Source organism: Corvus moneduloides, chromosome 11 (assembly GCF_009650955.1).
Source record: "Corvus moneduloides isolate bCorMon1 chromosome 11, bCorMon1.pri, whole genome shotgun sequence".
Classification (NCBI taxonomy): domain Eukaryota; kingdom Metazoa; phylum Chordata; class Aves; order Passeriformes; family Corvidae; genus Corvus; species Corvus moneduloides.
This window is the reverse complement of record NC_045486.1, coordinates 15,681,738-15,698,156: the sequence shown is the minus strand read 5'-3', so window position 1 is coordinate 15,698,156 and position 16,419 is coordinate 15,681,738. Positions and strand designations below refer to the sequence as shown.

The window sequence follows — 16,419 nt, the reverse complement described above, 5'->3', positions numbered from 1 at the left end:
ATGGGCTGTGGAAAAACATTGCAAACCAACCACCCCTCTACTTGTTTAACACCGCAGTAATACATTACCTGTGCTGTACTGGCAGGCTTCAAAGTGCCAAAGAACAGAAATACAAACTGCCATCAGGGCTTTTGGGGAAACAGTTCAGGCACTGCCAGCAAGAGCCTTGTGCAGTGGAGCTAATTGGAAAGTTTGCTGGTGCTGCTGATGGCTGGAGAGCCAGTTATGCTTTGCCCCGAGTTCCCTCTCCACACAGCCACCACATCTCACTCACAGGGCTCAGTACTTCCTCCCTGTGTGATCAGTCATCCTTACCAGTGCCTAGAGGGGGTGTCTCATAACAGGCCACCTGGAGTAACATCGAATTATTTTTAGTTTGTATTAATTAATGCATTACTAAATTTCACAGTGAAAACACAACGCATCTTTTTGAGAACATGAATTCTGAATTGCTTTTTTAAGTTAAACTTTGAAGCAGACACTTCTCAAGACTAGAGGTCTTTAAAAAAAAGATAAGGAAGTACAAAACTAAATCATCACAACTACACTCCAGTTTTCCTAAAAGCTTGTGGGATGTCTGCAGGAATTTTTGGGCTGCAAGTCTGAAGAGACTAGATTATCTAATGTATATAAAAGCTCCATAAGATTATCAGAGCTGTCTATAAAACCACAGCACACAGGTTAATCACATGATCCATCACTAGTGCTAAGCCAGCAACAACCCTCCACTCTCCCTTGGTCTGCTCTTACAGTCAGTGTGACATGAGAAACCAGGCACAGAAGTATAGAGAATGACTTAACCTCAGGTTTGTATTTTTGCCATTTCAGTCTTAATGTCTCACCTGATCCCTCTCAACCTTTTTTTTTGTGTTATGTAACGTTTGCACTTCCACCTCTTTCTAGGACATTCCCTAGAATCAGTTTTGATCTTTGCCCAGGGCTGGGACAAGATGCATTTCCAAGAGAGAGCACATGCATCTCCCCTGATTCAGCAGAAAGATTCCTGAAAAGAAGAACTTAAAAGCTCTGAGTTCTTTACCACATCTCCTAGAGACACAAGAGCAACATATTTTCCCACCATTACCATCACCCCAAGCCAACACGACACAACTAGGTTTGCTCAGCACACCAAGCCAGAGACAGCTCACTCCTTTGAGTCCTCTAGTCCCATAGATCTCAGCTAGAATGATGTTCAAAGCAGCTGCAAAACCATCAGGTCTAATAAACCAATGCATACAAGGCTGCCAGCAAGGTCACAGTACCCCAAGAAATCTCCCAGTCCAGCTGTCCTGGCATCCTCACTCGCACTCCTCCTGGTACTGCCTGTGCTGCTTGGCAGGCAGAGTGGCCCAGGAGCCTTGGAAGTAGAGCCCAGAGCTTTGCATGACTGAGGCTGTTTGTAAGACAGTGCACACAGAGCATTTGGCAGCTTTTGGGAGAGTTCACTACAAAAGCAAACAAGGAATGGAAGCCTTGTATACTCCAATAATCTCAATAAGTCCCAGCGTTTCTCTGATCTGCAGCTTTCAAGTTCAGATTTGGAGATACGATGTGCTAATTTCCTCCCTTAATATTTCAGCACAAGGCCCCTTCTTCCCTAGAGCTGACACTCTTCTCATTTTAATACCTTATCACTGCCCTCTAGCTTTATCTGTAATCTTCAGTGCACAAGGAGGAATAGTATGTCTTGCGCCTCACAGGTTAAGCAACAAGAGCTATTGCAAAACAGCACAGCAAACCCCCTGGGCAGAATGCACACTAGGAGGTGGAAGCGTTTGGAGTTGGACCCCAAGAAGGCTGTAAGCTCATCCTTCCACCTTTCTGGTATGCACACAGGCTGTGGTATTACACAGACTCTTCCACTCACAGGAGAGGGTTTGGCTCTGTGAGGTTTTATATCCCCTGTCACCACACTATTTTCATGTCTGGAACACCTCTACTTAAATGTGAGGCACCTTTCTGCTCTACTGCTTGGCCACTTCATCTCAACCCTTTGGATTACTTCCTTCAAGGAGCTAATTCTGACTGTACAACTATAGCATCTAGTATTAACTATAACAACTAATTATAAAACTATAAAGTTTCCCTGGCCACTGATAAAACAATCAAAACTGCTTTACATTTTACTCTGTTACTGCTTGCTTTCTCCAAGATAGTTCTTAAAACTGTCTCACAACCAGCAATATCTAATGCTATGGAATAACTGGAAAAGGAGGAAAGCCACCCAGGTAAGAGAGTTCTGTTGCCTCACTGGGTACTCATTCATGGGATAACACCTACACAGAAACACCCAGCTTGGCTCTAGTCAGGAGCAGGATTTTTCCCCCTTCTCATGTCATCAGCAGGATTTCATTCTGAAATGCTGCTCCTTACTTCACTGAATTTCACTGATCTTTGCAGAAGAAATTACATTACCAGATGTATAAAAGAAGAACAAGCCCTTGCTGAAACAAACCACAACAACGAGCCTTACTAGTAGGTGTACTATGACTATTAGGAATTCACTGGATGCCTTTATCCCTTCTCCCAGGCTGAAAAGGCAATCTTACTTGTATTGCTACACCTGCTACAGGCTGCAGGGAATAGTACTGATTAAAAACTGCCTAGTGAGGGAATCTTCATTTTGACAAACAAAACAACATCCATTTATACAAAGGATTTAACTTACTGTATCAAACTGAGCCTGCAGTGACTGGGGAGAAGTGAGGGCACTTTTATTATGCTACTGCCTTCTCAGGTGTCCATGGCAGGCCCGTGGGACAGGTAGACAAGTCAGAGACAGGATTTTTGGTTGTGATTTAACCTCAGTAAACACCAAATCCCCACACAGCCCCTACTCAGTCACCCCTTTTTGTCAGATGGGGGAGCTAATCAGAAGGGTGAAAGTGTAAAATCTTGTGGGTTGAGATAAAGTCAGTTCAATAACTAAAAAAGAGGACAAAAGCAACAGAGAGAAAACAAATGATGCAAAAGAAAACAATTGCTTACCACCAACTGACTGATGTCTTGCCAGTCCCTGAGCTATGACAGCCCCAGCCAACCTCCACCCTCCCAGTTTAACTGCTGAGTTTGATGTCATATGGTGTGGAATATCCCTCTGCTCAATTGGGGTTGTCCCCTTCCAATTTCTTGTGCACCCCCAGCCTACTTGCTGGCAAGGCAGTGTAAGAGACAGAAAAGCCCTTGACACTGCACAAGCACTGTCCAGCAATGACTAAAACATCCCTCTGTTATCATTGCTGTTTTCATCAGAAACCCAAAGCACAGACTATATAAACTGCTCTAAAGAAAACTAACTCTACCCCAGCCAAACCCAGCACATTTTTAGAGGACAAGAGGGAGAGAACAAGGTATGCTCCTTGATTTCTAGCAATCTTCTGCCTGACAGAAAACTCCTCACATTGACATTGCTTTAAGGGAGAGAGCCCATAGGCTCCAGCACAGCATTTTTCACTGCTGTAGGTTGATTTCTTGTTTTCAAGGACTTGGAAAATCCCCCTTCTGCTTTGACTTCCACCTTCCTGCCAAAGCCCACAGTATGAGCAGCACTAGGGGCTCTCACTAGAGATACCTGGTGTAGCGAAGATGCTTTACTGCATGAGCATGCCTTGAGCATCTTTATGAACCTAAAGCATTTAAATTCAAAGAGGAGACACAAACTTCTCTCTTCTGACAGCTGTCCTTCCTATACAGAGAGGAGCAGACTACCTACATAAATCCTTTCTGGAAATCCCAGTTCCAGATTGCTATAGAGAGCTCTGACTAAAGAGCTAAGTCTTTTCTCCACCCTCTCACACCTTCAATACAAGAAGCACTCGAATTCACATTTTCTAAGGTATTTCTGCTCTCTGTTGAGTAGACTCCAAGCTCCTAAACTGAATGTAGAAGGTGCTGTCTCTACCTGAGTACCTAATGAGGAGAAATGAGGGCTGAGATATGCAAGAAAAATGACAGGCTGAATAACTTCAATAACCATAACTAAAAATATACTGGTTGGGGTCCACTGGTTCTTTCTAAGAGAAGGAGGAAAACTGTGTGAGAGAGGAGGAAATGAGGGTGTGGAGGCAAGTCATGGCAAGTGCAGCAAAGCTCACAGTAGCTGGAAGGATTAGTGTATCATTTCCTGCTGTGTGCTGCACAAAGCAAGACAAACTCAACAATGCAAGATGGAAAAAAATACTATTGTGTGATTTTCCACATCTGAAGCAACTGGAGAGACATCAAGGAGATATTCTGGACTTAGGATAAGCCACTGCTGGATGTGTCAGTCAGCTGGGCTATAGACTGCAGCAGCACTGTGGGGTGGTGCCCTTCAGTGGGACAGCAAAGTACCTTGTATGAGGGTGGCAACAGCTTCTGCTGTCCGGACTCATGAGCCTGACTCATGCCCCTGTGATGGGACTTTGTCAGGAAACCAAACTCCTCTGCATCAGTGGGCAGCTCCTGGGGCCTGGCAGACAGGAGAAGTGTCCTGACTCAACAGCCTTGTGAGAGCCCACCCACAGTCCATGAATTTTAAGAGATCCGTTACAGTAGGGAACACAACAACTCACACTTGTTTGTACGAGATGGGTACGGATCCATGTAGCCCATGTCAGTGAGACAGGGCTGCTGCTCAGTCACTCTGCAACACGAGCCTCAGCATCCAGCAGCTCCTCCAGCTTGCTCAAATTCTCTGCTTCTTAGAGGGTCCTAGAAAGAAATGAGATTTCCTGTTCTGTCATGTAAAGAAGACACTGGCTCCAAATCAGGAAACATGTTAAAGAAATTGAGCATGGGAAGAACTGTCACTATGCAGCTGCTATCACAAGCCTCCAATTTTGCCTTAAAAGGTAAATAAACTAAATCTTCTCTAAGAACTGCTGGTCTCAGGACCGGAGGTGGAAGTTCCCAGATCTAAGCCTGGAATCTGAGTCTGGACTAAATCCAGATGTCAGGATCACACCCACTCCCTTGGAAAATTCAGGTCTCAATATAGACAGGGGTTTGTGTGTGGGGAGGGGGAATTGTTTTTCTGTCTTGCCCTCTCTGACACTGACTGGATGGGAAAAAATTAGGAATATGCACAGCCCTGACTTCAGAAGTGGGCAAAAGGGATTAGATGTTGCTAATTATGGCGTTGTTATAGGCTTTCATTTGAACGGGCCGAATGCAGAGGGGCTCTGACCCTTGCTTTTCTGCTGAGTGTCTAAATGCTTTCTTCAAAGCATGAAATTCATGAAAATCCTATGAAAGGAGCTACCTGCAGACAAATGCAAGGGCAGATGAATGCTACAAACCTGTGAATCAAGTTCTGTTTCCAGGAATATTGGGCTTGAAAGAAGAGGGATGGAAATATTCAAGGTAACTTACACTTGACCCTGCATGGTAAACCAGTAACACGGAAAGAGAGCATCTTCACCAGCAACTCTTCATTGACATCAGCAGACATCAACTTGATCTTGTGGCAGGGAATTTTTCCCCATTTTAATTTCTATATGGAAAGCACATTCTGTGGCTTCTCACCCACCTCCCAAACTGCTGGAATTTAACCTTGTTTTCCATTAACCTTTACTTAGCTAAGAAACTGACGAATCATCAGAACAGAATGGGCTTTAGCAAACTAAAATCAGCAGAGGCTCTCAGGATAGCGGAGAGTCTTCCCTTCTCTTCCTCTGCCACTGCAACACACAGGCCTTTCAGGCAGACTGAGCTTCCTCTGCTGAATCCATCTGGTCTCAGGGACCAGCTTCAAAGGCTGCTCCAATACACAGGTACACCAAGGAACTACCCACTTTCTGACCTAAATTTTGTCAGGGCCAGCTGAATTTGTTCTCACACCAGTGCTATCCCCTGTGCTTAAACCCTTTTCCTCCTTTATTCCATGTTACTCTGCCCCTTCCGTACTCTCAAGCAGCCATTCCTTCTCCCCTGCCCTGTGCACCTGCTGCCTCTCTCCAGTCTAAGCCTGCTTTTTCTCTCAGGATGGGCTTCCTGTTCCCTCCGGAACGGCCACTGGCCCTGCTGCACTGTCCTCCTCCTGCACTGTGGCAAAAAGCATTTGTGTGGCACCTCACATCAGTTTCTCCTGAGCCCTGTAGGATGGCAGTAATACATTGCCACAATTAACATCCTTAAACACCGTTTAATTAATCCACTGAAGCCCTAAGAAATTTTAATTAACGGCAGCTTTATTAGTATTTACTTCACCTTCAACACGTAAGCTCTGGCAGCATTTCCCAAGGGAGGGCACGGGCAGAGCAGTTGACAAAGACACCCTTTTCCCGACTTTTCCCTGCTCTGTTGCTCCCAGGGCTCACAGCCAGCTCTGTGCACTGACAAGGACACGTTCCTTCAGCAGCCCTACAAGATGAGGGTCAAGTTAATGTCGTTCTGTTGCTCTGCGCAATTCCTGTCATGCACAAGGTTAAACAAATTCACCCAAACCAAGCTTTAAAAGAAGTGTTATTGCAGTGTTTGATTAACAGCACAGATTGGAGGGGAGTCTGACAGGAAAGTGGAGAGTTCTGCTCCATTCAGAGATCTCCAGATCATAGCCAAGGTCACCATGTCTCAGCTGCCAGCCTTGAATGATGTTTGTGTAAAAAGCAGATGCTCTTCAGGCTTCACATGCGCTTCTGAATACAAACCCATAGTCTCTGAATTCCAGCAACCAAGCAGACTCCTGTACTTCAATCCCTCAGCCCTACAAAATGGCAAGATGCTGCTGTTCAGATTACCAGGATAAAGAAGGATTATGAGATTTCTGACGGATCTAACCTGCTGCGGCAGGTGTCCAGGCAGACGAGCTCTGCAGCCTCTTGCAGCACATTTGTGCTCATTTGCACAACACCTTTCTCTGGTGTCTCTTACAACAAAACACATGTTCACTCTGGGCTAAGTATCATGGACAATTAATAAGGCAAAAATAGGAGGAGAAAGAAAAATACTCTCAACATACTATAAATCAAGCATATGGGACTTGATTTCTGTTGCTAAAACTGCAATTAACCCCAGGAGCACAGGAGTGGTCCCTTAGGCCCAGACACATTAACTGTGCTCTAAGGACACTTGTCAGGTATCCACGTTAGAATGCTGTGATGCTCCCTCAATTTTTAGAGTAACTGATGTGATACAAAACTTCAGGGTAGGGAGTCAAATGCTGATGTTCCAGGGAACAGGCACAGCAGTAATCTGAAACACAGATCAGGTGTCTTTAAACTTCAAGTACTAATTAACTATTATTTTGATAAATACTTGAGGTATGTAACACTAGCCAAAACCCAGTTGTGGGGGAAAATAATTCGAAACACTATCCTGGTATTACCAAATGACCAGGATTCCTGCTATCTTAACTGCTATAGAGGCTGAGGTCAAATACCACTGCCCTACTTTAATCATTTATCTACAGAACAAATTAAAACTACATGTACCTGGTTTAATGATGCTAATGATGCATTACACTGACAAATACTGAGTTAAGATCTTAGCACTGAGATTTCTTACATGATACTGTGTTCAATTTCTAATAAGCAAGAAGTGAACTGTGCTTAAAACACACCTACTAAAGCCTACTAAAACCCAGATCCCACACCCTGCCTTGTAAAGCTCCAGCTAAACTTCTTCAGGGCTTTGTAAGTAGTACATGAGGGCAGAACTCTGTCCCATTTCCTACCTCAGAGCTTAGTAACACACTGGAGCTGACATCAAATCTGACATTTGCCTATAAGGTTTTCCTTCTGATCAACTTACTCAGATCCTGAAGTTTACACACTGCATGCAGCATCCTCAAAGCAAGTCAGTGCTGAATACAGGAGGGTCAAGCAAATACCTTTCTGGTTTGTCCCCCTGCCCTCTGAAAGAGCATTTGTCTAAAGATGAATTTGCAGCATCTAAATACTAACCAACAATTTTAGAAGTGTTTTTTACAGCCAAACTTGTGTTCAGCAGCCACAGTCCTACACAGGCTTTGTATTTCTCTAATCACTCTACATGAGCACCTTCTAGTAACTACACAATGTGACTGCATGCAAAGCAACAGTCAAGTAACAGTGACCTTTACAAAAGCTCTCCTCCAAGCTCCACACCTGTTACAAAACCCACTTCTGCCCCAAAGTGCCCAAAACGGCTCTTGGCTCTCTACCCAAATCCTGCCTTCCGTGAAATTGTTTCACAAGATGAGGGAAAAAATGTGTTGTCATTTTTCCTTCTCCATTCTTTCCATACTTGAGCAGTCAGTGCTTACAGGAAGTCGCGCTACCGTGGTTTGAATGGCCACACACATTAGGAGAACTCCTTTTACCATTACCACCCCCCCCCACACAGCAAAATACTCTTTTCAGCAAATAAGCTTTAATGTCCATTGCAAACCAGAGGGTGAAGGGTTCCATTTTACTTCTTGCTGTTGTTCTTTCCTTCAAAACCTGGCAAAGAATGCCATGGTGGAAGTCTGAGCATCACCGACAGAGAAGCTGTTAGATTCATATCAGCTGTAGGAAAAGTGAGAGGAGTTCAGGATCCCACCACCACCTCCTGAGCCCCCGGGCAGGAGCTCTGCAGGGAGTCAGAGGTGCATTTAGGAAGACGACACCAGACGCGTCCGAGCAGCGCTGGATTTCCCCCACGCAGCTGACTCAGAGCTCGCCTCTTCCCACGAACAGGCGCGCTGGCGTGACCCCCAATCTCCTGTCCTGGAGGCAAGGGACTCCAAAACTTCTGGGAAGCAAGCACTGCACAGCCTGGGGCTCCGGGGAAACCCAGAGCAGCGCTTCCCGTGCGGACCATGCCCACACAGCCCCCGCTCAGAGCCGGCTGCCCCCTTCTCCTCACAGACCCCCGGCAGCTACCCAAGCCCCCTCCGTGCCCTCACAGCACCGCGGGAGCAGCTCAGCCGCCCCCACACCCTCACAGCGCCTCCATTCCCCCAAGGCGTCCACACCCACTCCAGCCCCTCACGACCCCCGGGACTTTCTCCCTGTCCTCGGAACTCCTCCAGTCCCTCATGACCCCCAGGGTTCTCTCCCTATCCTCGGGACGCCTCCAGCTCCTCACGACCCCCGGAGGTCTCTCCATACCCTCAGGACGCCTCCAGCCCCTCACACCACCCCTCAACAGCCCAGAGCCGCCGGGTGCCGGCTCCCGGTCCCTCCCCGCGCCTGCGCAGCTCCACCGCGCCTGCGCCGCGCCCCCGGGACTATAAAGGCGGCAGTGCGAGAGCACGTCCCGGTGTCGCCTCCCTGTCGCCGGTGTCACTTTGCCGTCACCTCCGGTGTCCCGTCCGGCAGCAAGGATGGAGGCGGTGGTGCGGCGCTGCCCGTTCCTGGCCCGTGTGTCCCAGGCGTTCCTGCAGAAGGCCGGGCCGTCGCTGCTGCTGTACGCCCAGCACTGCCCTCGCATGATGGAGGCGGCCCCGGCGGCCGCCCGCGCCCTCGCCACGTCCGCCGCCCGCGGGCAGCAGGCGGAGGAGGAGACCCCCGCGGGCCGCCGCGGTGAGTACGGCCGGGGGAGCGAGCCGAGGGTCACACGCGGCCTCCCGAAGGGGAAAAAAATAGCACAGACATGGGATGTCACAGGAGGAAACTTCTGGAATAGGCAGCGCTGAGGCAGGGGTTGCTTAATCCTTGAAATGTCCGCGGTAATGAAATTTGTGACCGTGGCACGAATCAGGGACCGGCCTGTTGTGGCGTCCAGCGGCGAGCCCCGGGTGGGGATCCGGGATCCTGGAGCTCGGAGTGGTGTTTCTCGTGGTGCAGTGGCCCCTTCACGCCACTCGGGAACATTCCTTGGGAATTGTTCCCCAGGCACTCAGGGGAAGGAGCTGAGGCTTGCAGCAGAGGAAGCTGCATGGCTGAAAAATCTCTGAACTCCTCGGAAAAAAAAAAAAAAATCACAAGATCACAGTTAGGTTAGGAAAGATCTCTGAGGTCGAGTCTAACCTATGACTGAACGCCACCATGTCAAATAAACTATGGCAGTTAGCGCCGCATCCAGTCCTTTCTTAAATATTCCCTTGGGAGTGAAAGAGAGATATTTTTACCCCTCAGAGGGTACAGTGCTAGATCTAGCATTTTAAATCAGATGTCCCTTGGGTGTTACTGAGATTTTGTGCTTGTATAATTAAAATGTGACTGCTCAGTTAAATAGTTCTGAATGGATCCTGCTAAATTAATTGCGAAAGTAGTGGATTGAAGAGTTTAAGTCAGTGTATTAAAATGATGAAGCTGAAATGTTTTCCCTTCACTGCCCCCATTTCAGAGGCCAAAAATGTCAAAGAGGTGGCCCAGCAGCATGCAGATGGAACCCAGCCTCCTGCTGGCCACCCACCTGCCAGCACTAGCCAGAGTACAGCTACCAAATGCCCATTCCTGGCAGCTCAGATGAATCACAAGAACAGCAACGTTTTCTGCAAAGCCAGCCTGGAACTGCAGGAGGATGTGCAGGAAATGCAGGCGGACAGGAAAGGTATGTTCTGTGTGCACTGAGGCAGTGATTCCTCCTGAGAGCTTCTGGTGCCTGACTTGGCTCTGGAGTGTGCCAGGCCTGACATGCTCAGGGCCTGCACCACTGAAATGATGCAGCTGGGATTATGGGAGACTGCAGGGAAAAGCTGCTGGAGAATGTAGGTGTTAATGACATACCTGTGACATTGTGCAGGGTTTCCCTGGGTGATCTTGAAGTGGGAATACCGTGAGCTGTATTTTGATGTGCTGGCTGGCTCTAGATGTGTGAGTCAAGCTGTTACACTTGCACCCAAGCAGATGCTTGGATCTGAAGAGAGCTTTGCCAGCATGCTGGTTTAGACAAAGGTTTTATACCCAAAGATGGAGAAAAGTGTCGAGACACCAGGCAAGTACCAGCACAAATCCAAGCTTGAAAGCAGGCAAATGGTTTTGGGGTGGGTTTTTTGTGTTTATGGAACTAAAGGGTGTTGGCTGGCTCGCAGTGGTAGTGCGGAAGGGCTGTCCTTCAAAGGAAGGAACTTTTCAGCAGTATCAGTAAAGCCCTGCTGCCTGTCTCAGGAGGCTTATTTTACTTTTCTGTTTGCCTTCTGTGGCATAGTTTTTAAAAAAATAAACCTGTGCTAACAGAACAAAAAGGAAGCAGCTGACTAGAACTCTGCCTTCAGTTAGGCGTGTACCAGTCCTTTCAGATAAATGCTGTAGCTGTATAGTGTGGTTCTCTGAGTCATTATGAACCAAATATGTTGTAAGGAAATTGCCTGTTGTATTGTGATTGATTAGCAAGACTAATCCTTCTGTCTTGTCCAATGCAAATTTGTAAGCAAATAAAACAGTTGATCCTAGCAGGACCAACATGGGGTTTTGGGCATGTCCTTCCTAAAGATTGAAGTGTTGGTTTAACTTAAAATGTTTGCTCTCCTGAATTCAACTTACTTCACTTTGTTTTAAACCAAACAAACTCACTGGAATTTATTACAATGTCTGTAGGTACAGAATTTGCCAAAATACCAACTACTTCCACAGTGAGAAAGATTGAGACTGAGGGACAAGAGCAGAGTGACCTGCTCAAGAAGTTTAAGGATATTATGCTGAAGCAAAGACCGGAAAGTGTCTCTCATCTGCTTCAGGATAACTTGCCAAAATGTAAGAATGTCTGGCAAAACCCCCCCAGGCCTGGTCTGTTGTGATTATTTCCTGTGCGCTGAAGTCTGTCTCCTTTCAGCTGTATCCACCTTCCAGTATGATCAGTTCTTTGAGAAAAAGATAGATGAGAAGAAGAAGGATCACACCTACCGAGTGTTCAAGACTGTGAACCGGAAGGCGCAGATCTTCCCCATGGCAGACGACTACACTGATTCCCTGATCACCAAGAAGGAGGTGTCTGTCTGGTGCAGCAATGACTACCTGGGCATGAGCCGGCACCCTCGTGTCTGTGGAGCAGTTATGTGAGTAGTGCCATGTTCTTAAGAGGTGTTTTCAAGCTGTATTTTGTGGGAAGGCTTCTGAAGAATCGATTTCTGTGCTGTGGTACATAAGTTGCTTCTGATGTGATTCTTGGTGTGCAGTTAAGATTACACTCATCTCTTGAGCTGGGGTGGGTCGCTTAGTGTTGAGATCCAGGGCTGCACCGTATGCATTGGTCACTGATTGTGCTCCTTGGACCTTCCTTAGAAGCCCCCAGATGTTACCAGATAAACTGGATATTATATTGCAGCTGTACTTGGTCACTGATTTCTGACCTCACTGGACTCCTGAGTGTGCAGGTGGCACAAAGATCCAACAGCTGCTTTTTGCTGACTGTTCTTTTTTAGAACAGTCCTGATTATGTACTAGAATGTTTTCAGCAACGATCCTTTATTCTTCTATGCTAATGCCTCTCTTGGGCCCTCTTTAGGGAAACACTGAAACAACATGGTGCTGGAGCAGGAGGCACAAGAAACATATCAGGAACAAGTAAATTTCATGTCGACTTGGAAAAAGAACTAGCTGATCTTCATGGAAAAGATGCAGCACTGTTGTTCTCATCTTGCTTTGTAGCCAATGACTCCACTCTCTTCACTCTAGCTAAAATGCTGCCAGGTGAGATGTCAAACTGCCCCTCTGTTGCCACAAAAACACAGCCTTGCCCCAAGCTGTTGGGAGTATGTTTTGCAAATAGCTGTCCAAAGTGAGGATTCATCCTAATCCATCAGCAGAGTATGGTTAGATACTTTTAATATAATATTCAAGTTATGTTCAACACAAATCACAGTATCAGCCTACTGAGATTGAGATCTATGAGCCAGGAACTGCTGGAGGAATTAGACAAGCAGAGTCTTCCGTTCTTGCATTTAAACTCTACCTGGAAATGAGACAGTGGATCTTCACTGTCCTCCCCCTGGAGGGGGTGAACTTCTCTCTCGCTTCAGAAGTTAGGGGAGTTAGATAACTATTTTCTCAACCTCTCATTTGTGTTAGTTTGAACGCCTAAAATAAACCTTAAATACTATTCTTGCTTCATGATCTGTAACTTGCTCTTCTGATCAAGAGCAAGCATTACTTTCAAGAACAAGCTACCCTTGTTTCCCGAACTCTTCCTATACATAATGCAATGCTAGGAATCAGTTAATGCTTTCTATACTTAAAATGTAACTGGGCTGTTTCCTCAGGTTGTGAGATCTACTCTGATTCTGGAAACCATGCCTCCATGATCCAGGGGATCCGTAACAGTAGGGTGCCAAAACACATATTTCGCCACAATGATGTCAACCATCTTCGAGAGCTATTGAAAAAGTCCAATCCATCCACCCCTAAAATTGTTGCATTTGAAACTGTTCACTCAATGGATGGTAAGTGAACATCAAAGCCTCCTCTCTGCTTCTAGTGCAGTTAGTCCTCAAATCATCTGGTTTAGGTCTCAATGTGTACAGTGCTATAAGGGTTGTTATGGGGTACTTCTGGGGTTTATCCAGTCATGCAGAAAATCCTAAACTGCCAGTCACTGCTTTGGTTCCCAGGTGCCGTTTGTCCTCTGGAAGAGCTGTGTGACGTGGCCCATGAGCACGGGGCCATCACCTTTGTGGATGAAGTGCATGCTGTGGGGCTGTATGGAGCCCGAGGAGGTGGGATAGGAGACCGGGATGGGATCATGCACAAGATGGACATCATCTCTGGAACGCTTGGTATGCACAGCCTGGCACTTCTGCAGGAGCTGAGGCAGCAAAGCTGCTGAGCAGCCAAATTAAATGGGTTAGCTCAAAAGCAGTCTAGTCAAATGAACTTGTTAAGGGCTGCTGGGGCCTAGGATTTTTCAAAAAGCCCAAGGGATTTAAGTGTGCCCCACAATTTGAAAAGCTTCTGTTAAGCTACTTACACTGCCTTACAAATAGTTAAGGTAGCTTTGTTTGGGGTTTTTCTTTAAGCAAGCTAGCAAAAAGTCCTCCAGTAGCATGTTATACAACTCAAGAAGAAATTCAGGTGAGAATGCTAGTAGAGCAGTTCTCTATATTTAGTAGTACTTAGTTCCTTTATGTGAAATGGAGTGCTCCTAATCTAGAAACCTGAGATGGGGAGTTATGTAAAGAGATTTGGCAAGTACTGAAGCAACTGCTATTATCTGAGTAGAATGCAGGCTCAGGAGTAAGTTTACTGCTGCAAACTGGAAGGTTGTTTAAACAGCTTTCAAAACATAAATAAAACTGACTAGGAAAGTTCGTGCCTTTGGAACTTAAAGTCTTGGGTTACAGCCTAACAGGAGCAGAAGCATTCACCAGACACCCTAGTTCTGTCTGTGGCTATGTTCTGCTCTGAACATTTGGAAAGGAGGGCTGGTATCAACTGCACAATTACACTAACAGCCTTCTGTGCTCCTTAGGAGCATGGGCTATTTCTAGCATCTCTGAAACAGATTATTTTAAATCTGCTGAGAGACTTAGTGTTGATCACTTGGGGTCACTATTGAAGTCCCTACTTGATGATTGGGCTTGTAAGGTCTTCCCCAAAATCAAAACTTGAGTATTTGAGAGAGGCATAAACCGTGCTTGCTGTACAGTAACTAGATCCATGTTACCAAGATTGGCTTAAAAACAAAGCTGTCCCATGTGCTGAGTAAATACAAGATTATGGGGGGAGGGGGGGGGGGGTTGTTACATGCCATGACCACATTAAGTGTGCAGCCAAAATAACCCATTCCTCCCAGTGAAAAGCCCCAATACTTCACGCTATTCCAGTAGGTGGAAAGAACCAGCCCAGTTACCTTTTTCTTTTTTTTTTTTTTTTTTTTCCTTCAGGCAAAGCATTTGGCTGTGTGGGAGGCTACATCTCCAGCACCAGTTCTCTGATTGACACGGTTCGCTCGTACGCCGCCGGGTTCATTTTCACCACGTCCCTGCCCCCCATGCTGCTGGCGGGGGCCCTGGAGTCCGTGCGGACGCTGAAGAGCGCCGAGGGGCAGCTGCTGAGGCGCCAGCACCAGCGCAACGTCAAGCTCATGAGGCAGATGCTGATGGATGCGGGGCTGCCCGTGGTGCACTGCCCCAGCCACATCATTCCCATAAGGGTGAGCACTTAGGGTGCTGTTAGCACAGGGCTGTGGTGCTCATTTTACTGTCCAGGAGCACATTGCACCGTCAGGTATTAGTTGCTGCCTTCACAAAGTTCAGACTCATCCTGTTGTTCAGCAGCGATGTGCCTGGAGTCTGGCTGAAGCCTGGTGTAAATATAAAATAGAGGGAGAAAGTGTGTGAAACCCACAGTCTAACAGTGTACAGAGAATAAGGAAACTGCTGACAAGCTAGTAAAAAGATTTGGGGTATAAACAGCTACCTGCCTAGGCTGCAGCAGTGATCTTGTGCCCAGAATACTCTGCAATGCATACTTTTAACCTTTCTTTCTGACATACATGTTACCAGCCCCATTGGATTCCTATGGCTTGCTAAGTTGGGCTGACAGTTTTACCAACTCTCATCTTTTGGTTGATCTTGTAACTTAAGATTTTGAACTTCAGGTTGCAGATGCTGCCAAGAATACAGAGATCTGTGACAAGCTGATGAGCCAGCACAGCATCTATGTCCAAGCCATCAACTACCCGACGGTTCCCCGTGGAGAGGAGCTGCTCCGAATCGCCCCTACACCTCACCACACCCCTCAGATGATGAGTTATTTTATTGGTGAGTGGACCCCTGCATCAGTGCAGGGAAGATACTGCCTGTCTGTGCAGTCTTTGTACTGAAGATGAGACTGGGAAGCACTTAAGTTTTAGATGTCATGAGCTGGACAGTGTCTTTCCACTGCTGCAGCACATCCTGCATGCTTCCCTGCTTGGAATGTGACAGGTGAAGGGCAGTGCACTGTGATGTGGAACAGAGGGTGCAAGGCCAGTGCAGACCTACACCCAGCCAGGGCTCTGCTCATGCATTGTCCAAACCAATCTTCACATGTTATGTGGATCCCAAAGAACTCTGCTGTCCTCAGCTGAGCTGTTAGCTTACCTTAAACATGGATCTGTCCAGAGAAGGTAGATCCTTCTTGATCCTGTCAGGAGAGGTGGTAGGAGGATAGCTACGACTTAGTTGCAGCCATTGTTTCAAGAGGTAGATTGTGTCAGAGTGAAATCCTATTATCCCTGCTCACTTGTTAGGAGAATAAATATGCTGACACTTCTGCTTCTCTAAAGCAATCCAGTCTTAAGCTTTGATCTTGATAAACTTTTCTTAACAGAAAAACTCCTGGCTACATGGAATGATGTTGGTCTGGAGCTGAAACCACACTCCTCAGCCGAATGCAACTTCTGTAGACGACCGCTGCATTTTGAAGTGATGAGTGAACGAGAACGAGCCTACTTCAGTGGCATGAGCAAGCTAGTATCTGTCAGTGCATGAGAGTAACAGTGTTAGGTGTTGTCTAGCTCTAGTATCCAGTCAGTAACATTTTTTAATTGCTCAAGTATTTTAATTGTAGCTGAAACACTATGCTCTGAAAATAAATTTCTAGAGCCATGATG

General features: G+C 46.6%; 1 protein-coding gene and 1 long non-coding RNA gene across 2 annotated transcripts; one reads left to right on the top strand and one right to left on the bottom strand.

Moving 5' to 3' along the window:
* Window positions 1–4,552: 4,552 nt before the first annotated feature.
* LOC116449242 lies at window positions 4,553–9,046 on the bottom strand. The gene is made up of 2 exons (XR_004242296.1): window positions 6,190–9,046; window positions 4,553–4,692 (listed from the first exon to the last, which is right to left on the bottom strand). It is a non-coding gene; the product is annotated as an uncharacterized LOC116449242 (long non-coding RNA).
* Window positions 9,047–9,162: 116 nt separating this feature from the next.
* ALAS1 (5'-aminolevulinate synthase 1) lies at window positions 9,163–16,419 on the top strand. The gene is made up of 10 exons (XM_032120516.1): window positions 9,163–9,467; window positions 10,234–10,440; window positions 11,427–11,582; window positions 11,662–11,884; window positions 12,334–12,518; window positions 13,088–13,267; window positions 13,436–13,600; window positions 14,708–14,976; window positions 15,424–15,586; window positions 16,137–16,419. Exons 1-10 carry the CDS (start codon window positions 9,269–9,271, stop codon window positions 16,295–16,297), a joined length of 1,908 nt encoding a protein of 635 aa, XP_031976407.1. The 5' UTR covers window positions 9,163–9,268; the 3' UTR covers window positions 16,298–16,419.